This window comes from Convolutriloba macropyga, chromosome 2, assembly GCF_964194025.1.
Source record: "Convolutriloba macropyga chromosome 2, txConMacr16.3, whole genome shotgun sequence".
Lineage (NCBI taxonomy): Eukaryota > Metazoa > Xenacoelomorpha > Acoela > Convolutidae > Convolutriloba > Convolutriloba macropyga.
Genome location: NC_134469.1, coordinates 67306860 through 67322657, shown reverse-complemented (window position 1 = coordinate 67322657; position 15798 = coordinate 67306860). Strand labels below are relative to the sequence as shown.

Genomic DNA, 15798 nt, shown 5'->3' with positions numbered 1-15798 from the left:
CGCTGGCTAAAGTTAAAGTTTTTGCAAAACAGAGTCATTTAAGCTCTGTTTTCAATTTTGTAGGTTTCAGCTTTGCAGCATGGTCCTAATTTTGAGAGTTTGCTCTTAACTGTTTCTTATTCTCGCTAAATATAATATTTTTTCGTAATCCATGATCTTCAGGATTTTGCAAGATCTTAGAAGGTAGCTTTCCATCCTCTACCAATAATGAAGCGCTCGACCATTTTTAATTGCTAGAAAGGCACGTATTATTTCAGAATTATGAACAATCATGATTGTTAATTTATTCTCAGCAAGTGAACCAATGTAACTCTGTTTTAGTCACAACTTACGCTGATACAAACACCAGTGAATTAGTTGGCATAAGTTTGACCATGACAAGTGGGACACAATCCTTTGGAAAAACAACGGCTGACGTGAACACTACAGGTTAGTAAAGCACTCAATTTCGAAGTACTACTTATAAATTCCGCTATTTATTTTATAGAAACGAAATAAAACTAGATAAGTTTTTATGAGGTTAAGATAAGATCATTAAAAGTGTTTTTTGGGAAGAAATTCTAGTAGAAATTGATGTTTGAAAAGCCAGTATGATTCCAAATTAAGAACAGCCCGACTGAACGTCAAGTCTTAATCAGTAGTGATTCAGCGAAATTGCTAGTCTTGGATCAGCACTGTGTCAGTGCTCTGATCATGTCACTTTTTAGACTTGGCACGTCTTGAATCAAGTCTAAAGACAAGTCTTGAGTCAAGTCTTGCCCAAGACTAGACAAGTCTTATGCAAGTCGTGGCCAAAAATTGTTAAGTCTTGAGCAAGCCTTGAGCAAATTGAAAATTTGACAAGTTTTGTGCAAGTCTTGGCCAAGACTTGAGAAGTGTTGCGCAAGTCTTGGCCAAGAATTATTAAGTCATGAGCAAGCTATGCCAAAAATTTGACAAGTCTTGCGCAGGTCTTGAGTCAAGTGTTGACCACAATTAAATGTTGGTTTCTTTTGTTTCGTTACGGAAGAAAAAGGTCGCCATTTTCGGGGGGATGCCTACAAACATCTCCAAAGCAAAAAAAAGAGGTACATGAAAACTCTGGCAACTTCTACAAATTTTTTTTTTTAATCATAAATTTAAGGTGTGCTTGGTTGGGGAAATCATGGTTCAAATCATTTCTAAGTTCGGTCAATTCTCAGAAAGTTTTCTTGCGATCAACCTTGTGCCCACAAATCAACATGGCGCCCACGCAATTGAGTATTTGCCTTTTATTTGTTCCCAGAAACCCTCACAATCGGGTCTTCAAAATTTCAAACTTCTACAAAATTCATTTGATAGAGAATGAAAAAAAAATCGATATCACCAGAAGATACAAGACATGGCCAGGCTTTTCTGCCCATTGAAATACAAATGATTTTTTTGAAGTGAATATATGGGACATCTTAAGTTGGTATATGCCCATATCAGAAATAGCTTGGCTAAATTAACAGATTTCTCGTAGGAAATTTTAACCATCTTTAGCTGGTTTTTAAATGCATTAATTAAAAATCATTTCTTTTGACAACCATATTTTGCTTATATACTGCGCTATAATCAAGACTTGTCAGGTCTTGGTGAATATTTGACTGAAGATTTTCCAAGTTCTGGCCAATACTTGACTTATACTTGACAAGTCTTGAGCAAACCTTCACAAGTCTTGAGACTTGAATTAAGGCGTGATCATTACTGATTTGTCAATTCAGGACGTATACTAAACTGGAAAAGTACTGGTCGAGGCTTGAAACCTGTTCTAGGAGAACTAATTAAACTTCAAAATATATATATATATATATATATATATATATATATTTATATATATATATATATATATATATAAATATATATATATATATATATATATATATATATAGGTGTATGTGTGTGTGTTGTGTGTGCGTGTGTGTAAGTGTGTGTCAATTACCTCATTGCATGTTTTTCAAATTAGGTACTCCAAATTTTTTCAAAATTTTAATAGAAAACCATTTGTCTTGTGAAGATGAACAAAGACTTATGTATTGGGATCAAAAACGTTGGTTTAGACGTTTTAGCTAGATATCTAGGCTCAAGTGGAGCGTGCGGCAAATGGTCTTCTAAATAGTTTTAATTGTTTGTTGTTGGTATTCATGAAAAAATTCTCAGTTTGGTTTTATGACCTTGTCAAAAACAACTCTCTGTGCTGCTCTCAGAAAAAATGTAGACTATTTTTTGATCTTTTTACACGTTATTCTGACTTTTGTTGCATTTTATGAAAATTGCGATCAAGCAAATATTCGAGAAATTTTTCTTAATTTATTTTATCGTTCTTTTGGTTTAAAAGTTGCTGATCAGAGAGAAGTCCACTCAATTTGTTAATCTCCACATTTTCTTTTAACAAATTGTTTAAAAATATTATCAGGCAAACATCTTCGTTGCTGATGCTTTGATGTACGGATTGAGTCCCTTTTTTAACTTTGTCAATCCTGACTTCTCAAAGTCAATCAAAACGTCAGAGAAGATTGACATATTTGGACAGATTTTCCCAGTTTTCCTCCTTTTATTATTTTTAAGCAGTATTTTCTGTTGATACGATGACAGTTATATTTCTTCAGTTTCAGTATTTTGTGGTCTTTACTTGCTGAGTGCATAAATTCTCAGGAAAAACTTGCTCAAAATTTGCGAGTTTCGACATTTTTCCAGCTTTCAAATTATTGTTTTCCTGCTTTGCTTTCTGCCTTCTTAAATGTGTAAGAATCTGAAGAAAAACACAGTGTGAAGGATTTAAGTTGATTTTGAATGCACATTATCATCTTGTGAAACCATTTGCATTTTTTAGAGATTAGTGAGTTTCGTTTCGTTTCATTCAGTTCATTATTGTTCCGACCCAACTTGGTGTTGGAGGAACTATACGCTCAAATAGCTTTTTCATTCAATAAATGACCGATCGATATATTGATCCTGGGTATTTGTGACTGGTATCAATAGAAAGCACGTTCAGCGTAGATTATAGAACTCAAAAGCTTTTTTTGATTTTATTCTTTATTTCCACAGAGTTATTGAGATTCAAATTTTTAGGAAAAATTGACTGATTTCAGTTGCTTTGTTCACAGTTTTTATATTTTTGCTCAGTTTGTTCAATTATGCTATCAAATTGACGAATTCTTCTCAAAAAAAGTTTTCCGAATAAAAAATTTGCCGTTTTTTCAATTTAACACTAATAATTATCCAAAAATCATCAATTTTTCCGTAGATTGACTTTGTTTATTTCCCTTACATTTGGAACGATTACCTCTTTTTGAAGGATATCAACATTATCAAGATTAGTTCTGGTTTATTCGTGGGCTCGAACTGCATAGGTTGATGTTTTTTTTCTTCTTTAAAATTATTATTTGCACTTTTTTTCTCTTTTAGTGAATTATCAGAATGCTATTACACTTGACTGACTTCGCTTTTTGTTAAAATACCAATAAATTTTTTTAATGGCTTTAGTTTTAATGGCTTCATAAGTATTTTGTTTGAGAACTTTTTTTTAGTTTTTTAATTGCTGTTATTTTGTAGTCTTAAAAATTAATCTTGAAACTTACATGTCCAATTGACGTCCTCTGGAGTTGAAATGTTAGTCTATTTAGTTTTCTTAGTTGAAGGCTTGTTGTTCTTCTGACTTTGAATAATATTTGTTTCAAAACTAAAAACAAAGGGTTTTAGAGCTTTGGGCATATTTCTATCTTACTTCTGACAATTTGTAGCTCTTACCAGCAAAGAAATTGCATCAATTTTCCAGTGAAAGTGAACTTGGCCGTCACTGCGTTTTATGTTTTGAGAAAGAGTTTTTTTCGGAGACAAAGAAAATTCATATTATTTTGTGCATTGGTTCGTTCTTTATCTTCTTTTTTTCGTCTTTTCACATTTATCGCTAATGACAGATTACGAATGACAACAATGGCGTTGGAAAGGAGGCAACTGAAGTTATCTCGGGTTTTTTAGTGAAAAGGATTCGAAAACGTTTTCTCGCAAAATTCGATTGGTTAGTTAAATTTTGGATTTAAATGTCGGTTGCTTAGAGTCATATGATATACTCCAAAACAGAAATGTCTCAGGTTTTCTATTGAGGTAGAAATCAACCTAAATGAGTGCTTAAATCCAAAACTAGTGGTTTACACGGCTTTTAATTTATTTTTTTTCAAAGATACTAGTTTATTTCAATTTTTCCCGGCCTCTGTTTCTCATTTTCCTATTTTGTCAATTTCCAGCTAAGTTCCATTAGAGACGTCGTTTCCTTTTGTGAATATATTTAGTCGTCATTGCTCTTCATGTTTACATAAGACGATTCTTGGCGTGAAAACTCGGAGAATTCATTTTTTTGTAAAGTGTACATATCACAACAAAAACTGTGAAAACTAGAGTAAGATATCTAGGGTTTTTATTGAGTAGGTTTTGTTTTCTCGCAAAATCAATTTCTCGAAAAATTCATTGAATTTTAAACTTTTGCCAACTTTTCTCGTTCTTTGTTTAGCCGTGCGATTTTGGATACTGGCAATGCTCCGCCCCCTCTGGCGTACAAATAAACATATTCAGGGAATTAAGATTCCGCGAGCTTTCATAAACTTCTTTTGATATAGTTTTTTTGCCTGAATTTGTGTTGAATTTTTGACTCGTAACATTAAGAAAATAAACTCAAGTGCCGTTGGCGTTGAAAGTGGGCCCAATTAAATATCATGGCTTTTTAGTTTAGCCAATAGCTTACGATTCTTTTGGCTTGGGCGCTGAATTTTTTGAATTTTTCATTTTTTTAGTATTAGTTGAATTTTTATTAGTCATTAGACATAACCTGGATAGTAAGAGCTCTCGATATCCTCTTCTGGAAAGGTAAGTAAATCTGTCTAATGATTTCAGTTAGTAGCTAATGTTTCAATGGCTTTAGAAATTGATTTTTGGGAAAATATAATTTTTTTAACTTTTCTTATTTTGTTCCTTTTACCTGGTTTCATTAAGGGTAGGTCCTATACCGAAATGAGCAAATTATACTTTATTTTGTTCAACTTCGTCTTTTTGTGGTGCTAATTTGACTTGTCAATTTAAAAAAATTTATTAAAACTGATTTTTTGTTTGTCTTGTTTCGTAGTCTGGTTAAAAGCATATCACATTGCCAATCTAAAACGGCAGTGTTTATTTAGTTTAGTGGATTGAGTTGAAAGCAACTCTTTTATCCATTCAGCATTTGTTTTCGAGATAAGATTAAGTGTTTGAATGTTTTCTATCTCTTCCTCTTTTGCAGACAGTTAAATCAAAAAGTAGATGAGCGGGGTTGGAACATTATGTGCGAACGCACATTACCGAGTCTCCGTGTATAGTACAAAACTTTCTTTGACGATGAAGGGGAATGAGCAGCTTATACAGAAATTGCTTGCATCTTTATTTGATGACTTTTTAGTGTATCTTGTAGGTAATAAAGTCAGTCACAAATTAAAGGGTTCTAAAAATCAATGATTTTAGTGGTTATTCTTTGTTCAATATTCAGTTCACATGTTTCCTGGAAAAATTGTATTTGATCACATTTGAATTTTCTTTTAGGGGTTGTTTGAGATTAATGCCAGAAATTTTTCTTTGAATCGGATTAATTTTCTGATAGTTTTTAAAAACTTTTTGACTGCGTACTTATGTGGCCTGGGCGCTATATGATCCTGTTGTAGCTGCTTATTGACATTTGTATTCCTCAGCGATTTGAGCTAGTGTTTTCTTGAGTCAAATATGTGTTTCAATAGCAGTTTCTCTATGTTTTCTGTATATTGAAACCAAACAACCACCAAATGCACATAATTCTGAGCCTTTTTAGTGGAAAAAAATGTCAGTTCAAAACGACTCAAAACTCAATGAATTAATTTACTTTTCGGAATTTTGTCAAATTTAACAATCTGTTATAGAAAAAATTGCCAACGACTTCATTTTCTGGCGTTGTGTTGTTTTGTTAAGTTTGTGATTCCAGTTAGTTTGGTTAGATTAATAATTCGATTCACTTCCGGGCTTTTTTTTTACTATAACTTTATTTTAAAATTTATTTCGAGATTACACATTTTGAAGTTGATTTTGAGTGATGATTTATTGTGTGGTCACGCAGAAACAACAAGTGAAGCGAAAATAAAAATTTAAGTAGAGTGAGACAACAGTGTTTAAACAAAAATGCGTCTTCTCGATAGTGATCGTTTTGACTTCTGCGTTAACTGTTTTTTGAAGTTTTATTTCGAAATGGTTTTTCAGACCCATTCCTACTTATTTGTAGGTCGAATTATTATTTAATCCATGAAAACTGCTTGAATTCCACTTCAGTATTTGTCCTCCGGTTCTAATGATGCGCGCATTCCCTAATTTTATTTTAATGTCAAATTTGCAATTATTTATAAAGAAATTTGCAAACTTTGTAAAATAATGCATTAATTTTACAAAGATTTGCAAACAGGTCTGAATATTTTTGTCCCTTATTGTTAGGAACTGGCCCTGTAGGGTGATTTTAGCACACGTATCGTTTAGAAGGTATACTTTATACATATTTCAATTGAATTAAGCAATCTCCGAGAAATGATTAGGAAAATAGCACATATTGCCAAATTAAACAGAGCTCGACCGGAACGAACTCGACCGGAACAAACTTAACATTATTTTGTAAAATTTTGTAAATTTGACCTTGTGAAAAGATAATTTGCAAATTTTTACAAATTTGAAAAATATCGGGCAAAAATTTGCAAATTTTTGCAAATTTGGCATTAGTTTTGAACTAGGGATTTCTCATGATGTATAACTAAAATATGTGAAGAAGTATTTGAAAGCCTATCATTTTTTTAAGAAACCGGGCCCACTTCAATTAACAACAATCAAGTACGCTCAGTGAAGGTGTTCTACACTTCTGCCTTTACAAGTGGAAGTACTGCTGGATCAGTGTGTGGTGTGCAACTTATCGATGCCAGTTCTAATGTAATAGTTGATGATGGATGTAACACATTTGAACGAAGTTTTACAATTACGGCCGATCACGAATTTGTTGGCTTTGCGGGTTTCCATTCAGCGGACATAATTGGCACTCTCTACCCTGTCGACTACGGTGAGTCTTACTAGCCTCTCATCCACCATAGTCATTTTTTGGATTTGAAAATTACGCTTTGAATGCTGATGCCCCCTCCCCCGGAGTCGGCATCTTCTTTTCATAACCCTCAAACACAAGTCCTATTTTGATAAATCATAACGCGCTTTACAGCAAAATTTCAAACCTTTTCATATTTTGGGCACTTAAGTCGGAGGCTCGGGGGGGGGGGGGGTAACAAAAGAAATGTTTTTAATGGTGTACATAGACATTTTTGAAGCATTTTTGCAGCAGCCTTTTGTTTATATTGTGCTCATTCTATTTCTGTTCAGCAAAACTGCAGACTGTCGTCTATTTTTGTATTCATTAGTGTTAACTCTGTTCAGTGAGACTGCAGCCTGTGATGTTATACTACCAACCCCAGTACGACAGTGTTACAGTGAACATGTTTGCATTTTTCGCAATGGATGGTGTTCTCACATACGCAACCAGCAAGACATCCGGGATCGACAATTCGACTGGCACCGTTATGACCGATTCAGCTTCATCGCTGAGTACAGGAACTGCCGTTGCTGGTATTAAAAGTATCAGTGTCAAAACGGATTGTGGCTGTATCCCTGTTACTATTACTATTAACAGACCTAACGCAAATACTGGCTCTTGGATGTATGAGGACCCAGGCGCAACCTACTCCTTCACAGCGTGGTCAAGTGAGTTCACGCTTTTCCTTTTCACCTAATCGCAAAGGCACAATGGAATAAACCGTCATAAAAGGCGGGAAGAAAAGAAGTCCCGCAAAAAAGAACATCTCCATTATCCAATCCAATTTAAAAGTTTTTGAGCTTTAAATGGCTGTGTGAGTTTCAAATTTTTTACTTTCAGTTTATTTTATTTTATTTTTTCTGTTCACTTTATTTTCTGTAAGATGTCCCAAATCCTCAGTTAGAATTGCGAATCAATTTTCCTCTGTAATTTTTTTAATTGGCCTCAAACGAAGTTTGTAGCAATTAGTTTAGCCCTGCTGCTCATTTTTATGCAATCGCTGTACTAACGACTTTTCGTCTGTTAGATTTTTTGTATGATCATTTGTGTTTTGATAAACATGTAAAGCCCGGGGAGTTAGGTTGCTGAGCTGTTCTAATAGAGCCTTGCGTCTTACTATTCTTTAAGTATGCGATTCACGAAAACTGTTACTAACGAAGCCAACCACTGGCCAGTCTTTTGAAAGCAATTCACCAATCACCCGACATTAGTCGGTTATGTTTGAATTCATTATAATAATTCCGCAGCTGAATGTGAGGATACCAACATGAAAAGAATACCAACAAAGTCAGCTTACTTTTCAGTTTTGTTGTCTAAAAGAAAACGATAGTTTTTCTGGTCACAATAAAAACTTGAAATCACATTAATAAAATTAAGTTTTGGTCGATTGAATTTTACCATATTTTTTCGCATATCATTAAATTATCATAAAAACAGATGATGATATCCTAAATCGTTTGTAAAGTAAATAAAATTTTGTGTTTCGATGAAAAAATGTGAAAATTTGACGTTTTTAAGTTTTCGGGCAGCCATTAAGTAAAACCATCCATTGTTTACTCTATGTGGGTGTACAATAGAACCAACTGATACAAAATACGCCAGATAAAAGCTTTAGATTCCGCAGTCCATTTTGATTTTTGACTCTTTGCGACAAGATTTGTATAGTTAAATCACTTATGACATATTATAGGGAAGCAACTCTTTAGGCTAAATTCTGACAGGCTATTTCAAAAATGAAGAAAAAAAACAAGTCTTCAAAGACATTGCAAATTGTTTTTTTTGCTTGATTTTTGAAACGCTAATGTTTTTAAGAAATTTCTTTTAACATAAACAAAAAAAACTATAAGGTCAAATTCTGTCAATTTCGTCATATTATAATTCCGGTTGCTTTCACGTTGCCGAAATGTATAATTGGAGTTTTATTTGCTTGCATTAATTGCAACGTTAGTTTCTTACATCGTTTCAAGCTACGTCTTTCTCGGTCGTTTTCAAAGGTGCAGAAAAATTACCTTGTTGCTCATTTTTTCTGTATGTTCCTCTCAATACTCCAAAGTGTTGAAATTTTGGGAAACGGAGATTCAAATTACATAGAAAGTATTTTCTGTCTGGAGTTAAATTAATAACAGGCTAGTTTATTAAACACTTTAATTCAGTTTCTTGATGTCTTTTTCCGCGAAAATTTGATAAATTTCCAAATTTCATCATTAATAAATTGCAATTTTTTTGTTTTTTCGCAGTTTAATTGCTGCAATAGGAAAATATATCTTATTCAAATGGTGAGAATTTTTTAGCAACCGATTTCCCCCTGGATTAGGTGGAGTGCTAATATAATTTACTTGAATGATAAATCCTTTTTTGACGGTTTGCTGCATAACTGTTCCTCGAAGTATTGAAGTTATTTTTTATGAATAAATTTTGTGTTTTCTCATTGCACGTGCTTATTTTTGATTTTTAATCAATAAAAAAGTTCTATGTTTCAAGATTGCGGTTTTTCCGAGCTAGATTATGCATCGTCATAGGTTTCCAAAAGTTGTAAAGTTATTTGCAGGTAATTTTTGTTCTTTCAAAATCTTACTGAAAAAGTTATTTCACGCAGATGCTAAATATCGATCTGAATGAAATTTTTTTCAGGATCACCGTGCGATCTCAATTTTGCGTTCTATTGATTTTTCGTGTAAAAAAAAAGTTTGTTGAAAACAACATATACAAGAAGAATAGTGTATTGAAAAAATATTTTGTTCGAAACTATGAAAACACAAAAAGGTAGGAAAAAATCTAAATTTAATTTAATTATATGAAAATTTAATGATAAATAGGGCTGAAAATATTATAAAAACCAAAATTTATGTTTTGCTAGAACCTTTTCAAGGCATAATTTTAATGGTAATCAACTTTTGTGATGCTTCGGTATTTTTTTGAATTGAGCAACTAGTTCTCGCACGCTTTCAACGCTAAGTCATAATATCAAATTAAAACAACCAATTAGAGAACTGATTGGCCGAACCAAGCTTTCAAGAATTATGCAACAAAACTTCACCTTTTTGCAAGATATCATTCCGGTCTCTATTGGTGTTTTGGTTTGCATCTGAATCAATATCTTGATTCTTGGTTTTCTTGCAAATAGTCATTATAGCGTTTCATAGAATTTTTTTTAAATGGTCTTAATATTTGTTAAACATACGGTAGCTCTCATTCATTATAAATAAAACATCCAAAATTCAGAAATTGAGTAAAATGTGTGTGAAAAATTGTAAATTCTTTGGAGGAAATTTAAAAATTGGATAATTAATCAAGTTCGTGTCATCAGGATATCTTAATTCAATTTCAAAAAATATGTGCATAAATATATCTTAATCAAATATTTACATTTTTGGCATAAATATCTAGATTTAAATGAGCGATATATGTAGCACATTTTGTTTCCTTGTGTTTGTATATAGTGAGAACTAGCTTGTAAAAATCTATGGCCATTGTGTAGAACTTTCCGTGTTTTGTCAGGTGGGTGGAAAACAGAAAACGTAAGTCAAGTTTCGGGGACTGGAAGCGCAGCTACAGTTACGTATTCTTCTGGAACTATGTACAAAACAGATACTAATAGCACAAAATGCCCGGAAGTCTATCCGGACATGTACTCGGCATCTATGATAGGAGGAACCATCTACTTGGACGGTTTGTTCGGACCTGTTGCGGACGGTTTTGTGAACGGTGCGACAGCTATAACAACACTCACTGAAACTCCAAATGCAGCGAACCAGGTTTGCGGTCAACTCAATTACCCGGTTCACACTAAGTTCCTTCTATCATTCGATTGTTTTAAGTATCCTATACCAGTATCCTATTGCCTGATCCTATTCATATCATCTATACCCTAGGCGAGGCCGCCTCCTCATAAAAGTAGTCCAGAGGAAAAGAAGGGTAAATATTGACTTTAATTACATATTCAAGGACCCTAGTCAAAGTCGAACTAATTTGGGTCATAATGGGTCATAATTCTAATCATAGGTTAAAAGTTCTTTATGCAAATCAAAACTTGCAGAGAATAGTTCTTTTCAACATCTTCTTTAATAATTTCTCTTACAGTGATTTCATGAAGCATGAAACTTCAGATTTTTCCTGACTTAGATGGTTTCTAGCAGTGAATAAGCCCCTCCAACAATTTATGCCATGATAAACGCTTTGAAATGAAAATACAAGGTCGATGACATTTTCTAACGTCGACCAAAAACTTAGGAGACGATAGTTTAAAATTGGGCAAAAGTCTATGACAGTATTTGAAATTTTATCAGTAGATATTACTGTAAACATTTTTGGACTGCTTTCTTTAATAGAGCAGTAATGATCTAACTGAATTTCGTTAATGGATTGACACAAAGGTTTTATTTTCCCTATATCTGTTTTTAGGAGACACATTTTAAAGTCGTTACCGTTTTTTAACCTTTTTTCAATGTTCGTTGTCTTTTTTTTACTCTTTTCTGCGTCAAACTGTGCGTTAAATGTGCTCTACTGAGCCCCATACTGCTCAGCGCTATTCGTTTTTACCCAAGAAATCAGAAAAACGATCCTCTACCAGCTCTTATGACTAGGTAGTGCAATTCTGGTTAGATCATGATAGGATACAAATCGTTTCTGGTTAACTCGAAAATTTCGGGAAATAATATCGAGGATTGAAAAGTCTTTATTGATACTTGCAAAGTCTTGGCCAAGATTTGAACTGATGTTTGCAAGTCTTAAGACTTGAAATGAGACGTGATCAACACTAATTACTTAATCAAACCATGGCTTGATTTTCAGTTGAAAAGTTCTGATCAATACCAGAAACTAGTTCTGGATTTTGAATCGGGATTCCTCATCTCTATTTGAAAATTTTTTTTAAAAAAACGTTATTTGATGTGATAGTAACAATTATTTCAAAAAATTGTCAAGAACTTTCATTAATACTGCCAGATTTTCAAAAAGCAGAAATCAAATTTCCTAATGCTTAACCCCACAATTACTGTATTAGCTGAAAATTGAAGCACACCTTTTTACAACAAATGCTCGGATATGAGGTCTCAAAATGTTAAAGGTGTTTGTTGTTTGCTCTGTTTATTTGGATATTGAAAATGATTGCGACAAAGAATAGAAAAACAACATATTTTAAGGTAAAAGCTTTTGAAATTTTATGGGAATAAATATAAGAAAATACTTTATTTACACTATCTAATTGAAACGGGATATGTGCTACCAACTCAAATTGAATCCATGACAATTTATGTGTTAGCCGTTGTATTCGTTCAACAAATTCTGAAAAACCTTTGACTTTTGCTTCCTTTCATCGTAAAATGGATAAATATGGACTTTTTCTTTTCATAAGCTTGAGCAACTTCTCAAAAACTCGTTCCATTATCCTTATTGGCAAATGTAGCAGCAATTTGTTCACAATTTTTTTTCATTGGTGATTAAGCATTATTGCCAGTCACGTCTTGTTCTTGGAAGCAATACTGATTCTATTAATGACAATAACAGTAAAGGGAAGTGATACAAAATCAAGACTATTTAATAAGGTGAGACATTTTGTTTGCCACATTTATCAATTTCACCAAAATGTTCACATGTAGGATCGGCAATGTACTTGCACTCATCAAACTTTAACCCATTTTGTGATGTAAAAGGAGAGTAGAGTCCTCTCTAAAGTAGAGATTTAAAATTGATTTTTTTTTCTAAGAAAAATTCAAAAATCTAGATCGTATGAAAAACTCTAACGAGGCTCGGGTGCGGAGCGCAAAACGCAATAGCAAAAAAACTAAACTCCGAGAACAATTCTTTCAGTAAAGGTAAAAACAAATTTTTTGATGAAATGTTCTAAATATAGATTTGTTAAATTGCTTTAGAACAATCAACTTTTTTTCGCCTTAAGAGTGTTTCAATGATAGCCTTTTTTTGTGGCTCATGAAAAGATATTGATTGACAAAAAATGGTTTCACAAAAAACAGGATATCAAAAATCTCCTCCCCCCCATCAATAAATTTGAGGTTTGAAAATATAATTGTTTCTTTTTTCTGTCAATGGAAAGTTTTTTGGAAAGACGTTTGCAGTTTTGATTTCCTGGGGATCTCTTTGTGCATGGGGATCTCCTGATGCTCTTTTCACAGATAGCTGCTTTTTGCAAGGTGTCCTGATAAATTTAGAAATCGTTTCAAATTGTTCAGAGAAGGAAAATTCTTGAAATTACGAATTCTTGATTTTCGCAAACTTTTCGAAAAAATTATTATAAAGGTTTCCAATTAGGAACCCCTTTCTGAAAGAAAATGCAGCGAGCAAGAATTGATTGAGAACAAAAAAACAGTGTTTTTCGCTCTTATTAACTTTTTCATCAATTCAACTTCGTCCCTGAGCATGATATCTTCTCAATTGAGATAGCAACTGTGTGGAAATACCAAATCTGCCTCATTCTTTAAATTACTATCTGTATACTTGATCCCATGGTTTTACAGGCTTCAGAATATGCTATGCTCTACCGTTGGTTATGAACAGCATTTACAAATTTGGAAATTTCACTTTCAATTATTTGTCAGTTTTCTCTCTCTAGTTATGCATGCAATAATAGATAATCGGATTTCTCTTTTTCCCGTTTCAAATAAACTCAAGTCTTTTGTTGCTTTAAAATTGTAATTCTGCTCAATGTAGCCAACGTAGACGTATGTAGTTCACGAGAAGCATGTACAAACATAAGCTGTGATCTTTCCTTACGTTGGTGTGAAACTTTGCACCAAGTCGCACTGCTTGAATGTCATCAAGTAGAAAGCAAACAAAACATTGAAGGACAAGTCCTGACGTACAATTCAAAATTTTGTCGTTGATGAAACGAAAACTAGACCTAGAAAAGACAGTGAGCCAACTGGAAAAACCATTTCCAAAAAAAAAATCAGAAAAAGTTTTTCTAAAAAAATTGAAAATCAATGTCAAAATGCCGCATGTGAACAAAAAACCACTAGCGAGAAAATGAAATTTGGTTCAAACTCAAAAATTAGGCCTAGAGTGATCTTTGATTGGATTTGGAAGGCCCTTTAGAAAAAAATCCTACTCAAAAAACCGAAAAAAGTGAAATTGCCGCATGTCAACAAGAAACCACTAGCGAGAAAGCATACTTTTGTTCAAACACAGTTTTCTCACTCTACTTGAAAATTAGAGCAAAAAAATTTCACGCCGAAAAACCACTCGCTTTTTCGCTCCACTTCCTGTTTCGGCGTGACCAAAATCACTACTCCAATTTGACTTCAAAAATCACGAAAAGGTTTGAACAAGACCATTAAAAAAAGACAGCGCCCCGATACAATTCAAATTCTTTGAATTGTAAAAATATTTGAATTATAAAAAAATAGGAGCGCTATAATAGCCGGCTGAGAAGATGAGGGCGGCTATTAATAAGCTCGATGGAATTCAGAATTAATTATGGCTTTTTCTCTCTCACGCACAAAAGGGGAATTTAATTGCTGCTGCATGATTTGACGGTATTAGCTAATTTAAGCTAATTTAGTTTAATAATTTCGGAGATTGGTTTGTTCAATGCAAGTTGTTTTGTTTTAACTTACCGAAAACTTTGGATCTCCTGTGCAAAGATGTTCATTTAGTTTTTAGAAAAAAACTCTTTGCTTTCATGCAACCTTTTTCTCCTGATTTGAAACACAAATTTAGAATTTAAAAAGACATGGGGAGTTGAAATGATTCAGAAATCTCCACCCTAACGAAGGAACTCGAGAAGACACAACAAATATACTCTAAGGAATATTTGATTTGATCGTTATAAGAAAACTTCTTCATTTTCGAACTTAAGAATGTTTGATCATTTTCGGTGTAAAAATTTTTGTTTTGTTTCAGACCAGTGGTTTGTTTGATCTGAAATCAAACGTTAGAAAACGCTATATTTTCTGTACAAAAGTTTCAGAGCGTTTTAAAAATTAGTCAAAAATTAGTACTGTCAGCAATTTCATATAAAATTCTTAAAATTCTTTGATAAAATTACTTCATGAGACGGAGAAATCTCTTTCAATTTTCTTCCTCAAATTTGATATTTGAATTTGCGTTAAAATTGTAGCACAAATTGTACATAATGATAGAAAATCAGCTTTTTAATCCGCACAATATTAGTTGCTATATGATCAAACAAAATCAACTTTTCCTACGATATTTTGGGTTTTGCGCATGCCGACTCTTTCTTACGTTAAAAAATAAACAGGCTGCCCGAGTGATAGCCCAACATACAGCTGATTCCACACTTTTGAGGACCTAGTAATGCAATATTAATGCAAAAAATAATTATGACACCAAGAATTAAAAGAAAACGTGGAGGTGTTTTGTCGCTTTTGTCCATATTATTGTTTTTGAATTGAAATCGGATTCGTTCCACGTTATAGTGCAATATAAGCGTTGAAATTTTGTAAAAGTTTTTTAGCGTTGAATTTTGATTGTTAAACGCTAAAACGATGAAAAATCTCCGCTACCAACTGCAAGCTGTCAAAATGAAAATTTCGCCACTGAAAACCGCAAATCTTACATACATTGACCAATAAAGATTTGCTGTTATTTTGCATTTACAAACGGTCGTAAAAATTTGCTGTTCTAAACGATAAAAATTTTATTTCCATCACTTTCACGAAATTGAGTGCTAGAAATCGCAGTTCTTGGAATTATTCACCGCCACTGTTTTT

At 33.1% G+C, this 15798-nt stretch overlaps 1 protein-coding gene across 2 annotated transcripts in view; it reads left to right on the top strand.

Moving 5' to 3' along the window:
• LOC142334632 (uncharacterized) overlaps window positions 1-10998 on the top strand; it is a 30775-nt gene extending 19777 nt beyond the window's left edge. For both annotated transcript variants that reach the window (XM_075382825.1, XM_075382826.1), the window contains exons 7-10: window positions 322-429; window positions 6836-7090; window positions 7456-7779; window positions 10610-10998. In XM_075382825.1, the coding sequence (XP_075238940.1) occupies window positions 322-429; window positions 6836-7090; window positions 7456-7779; window positions 10610-10983 (1061 nt within the window). In that variant the 3' untranslated portion in view covers window positions 10984-10998. The remainder of the gene's footprint in view (window positions 1-321; window positions 430-6835; window positions 7091-7455; window positions 7780-10609) is intronic.
• The last annotated feature ends 4800 nt before the right edge of the window (window positions 10999-15798 follow it).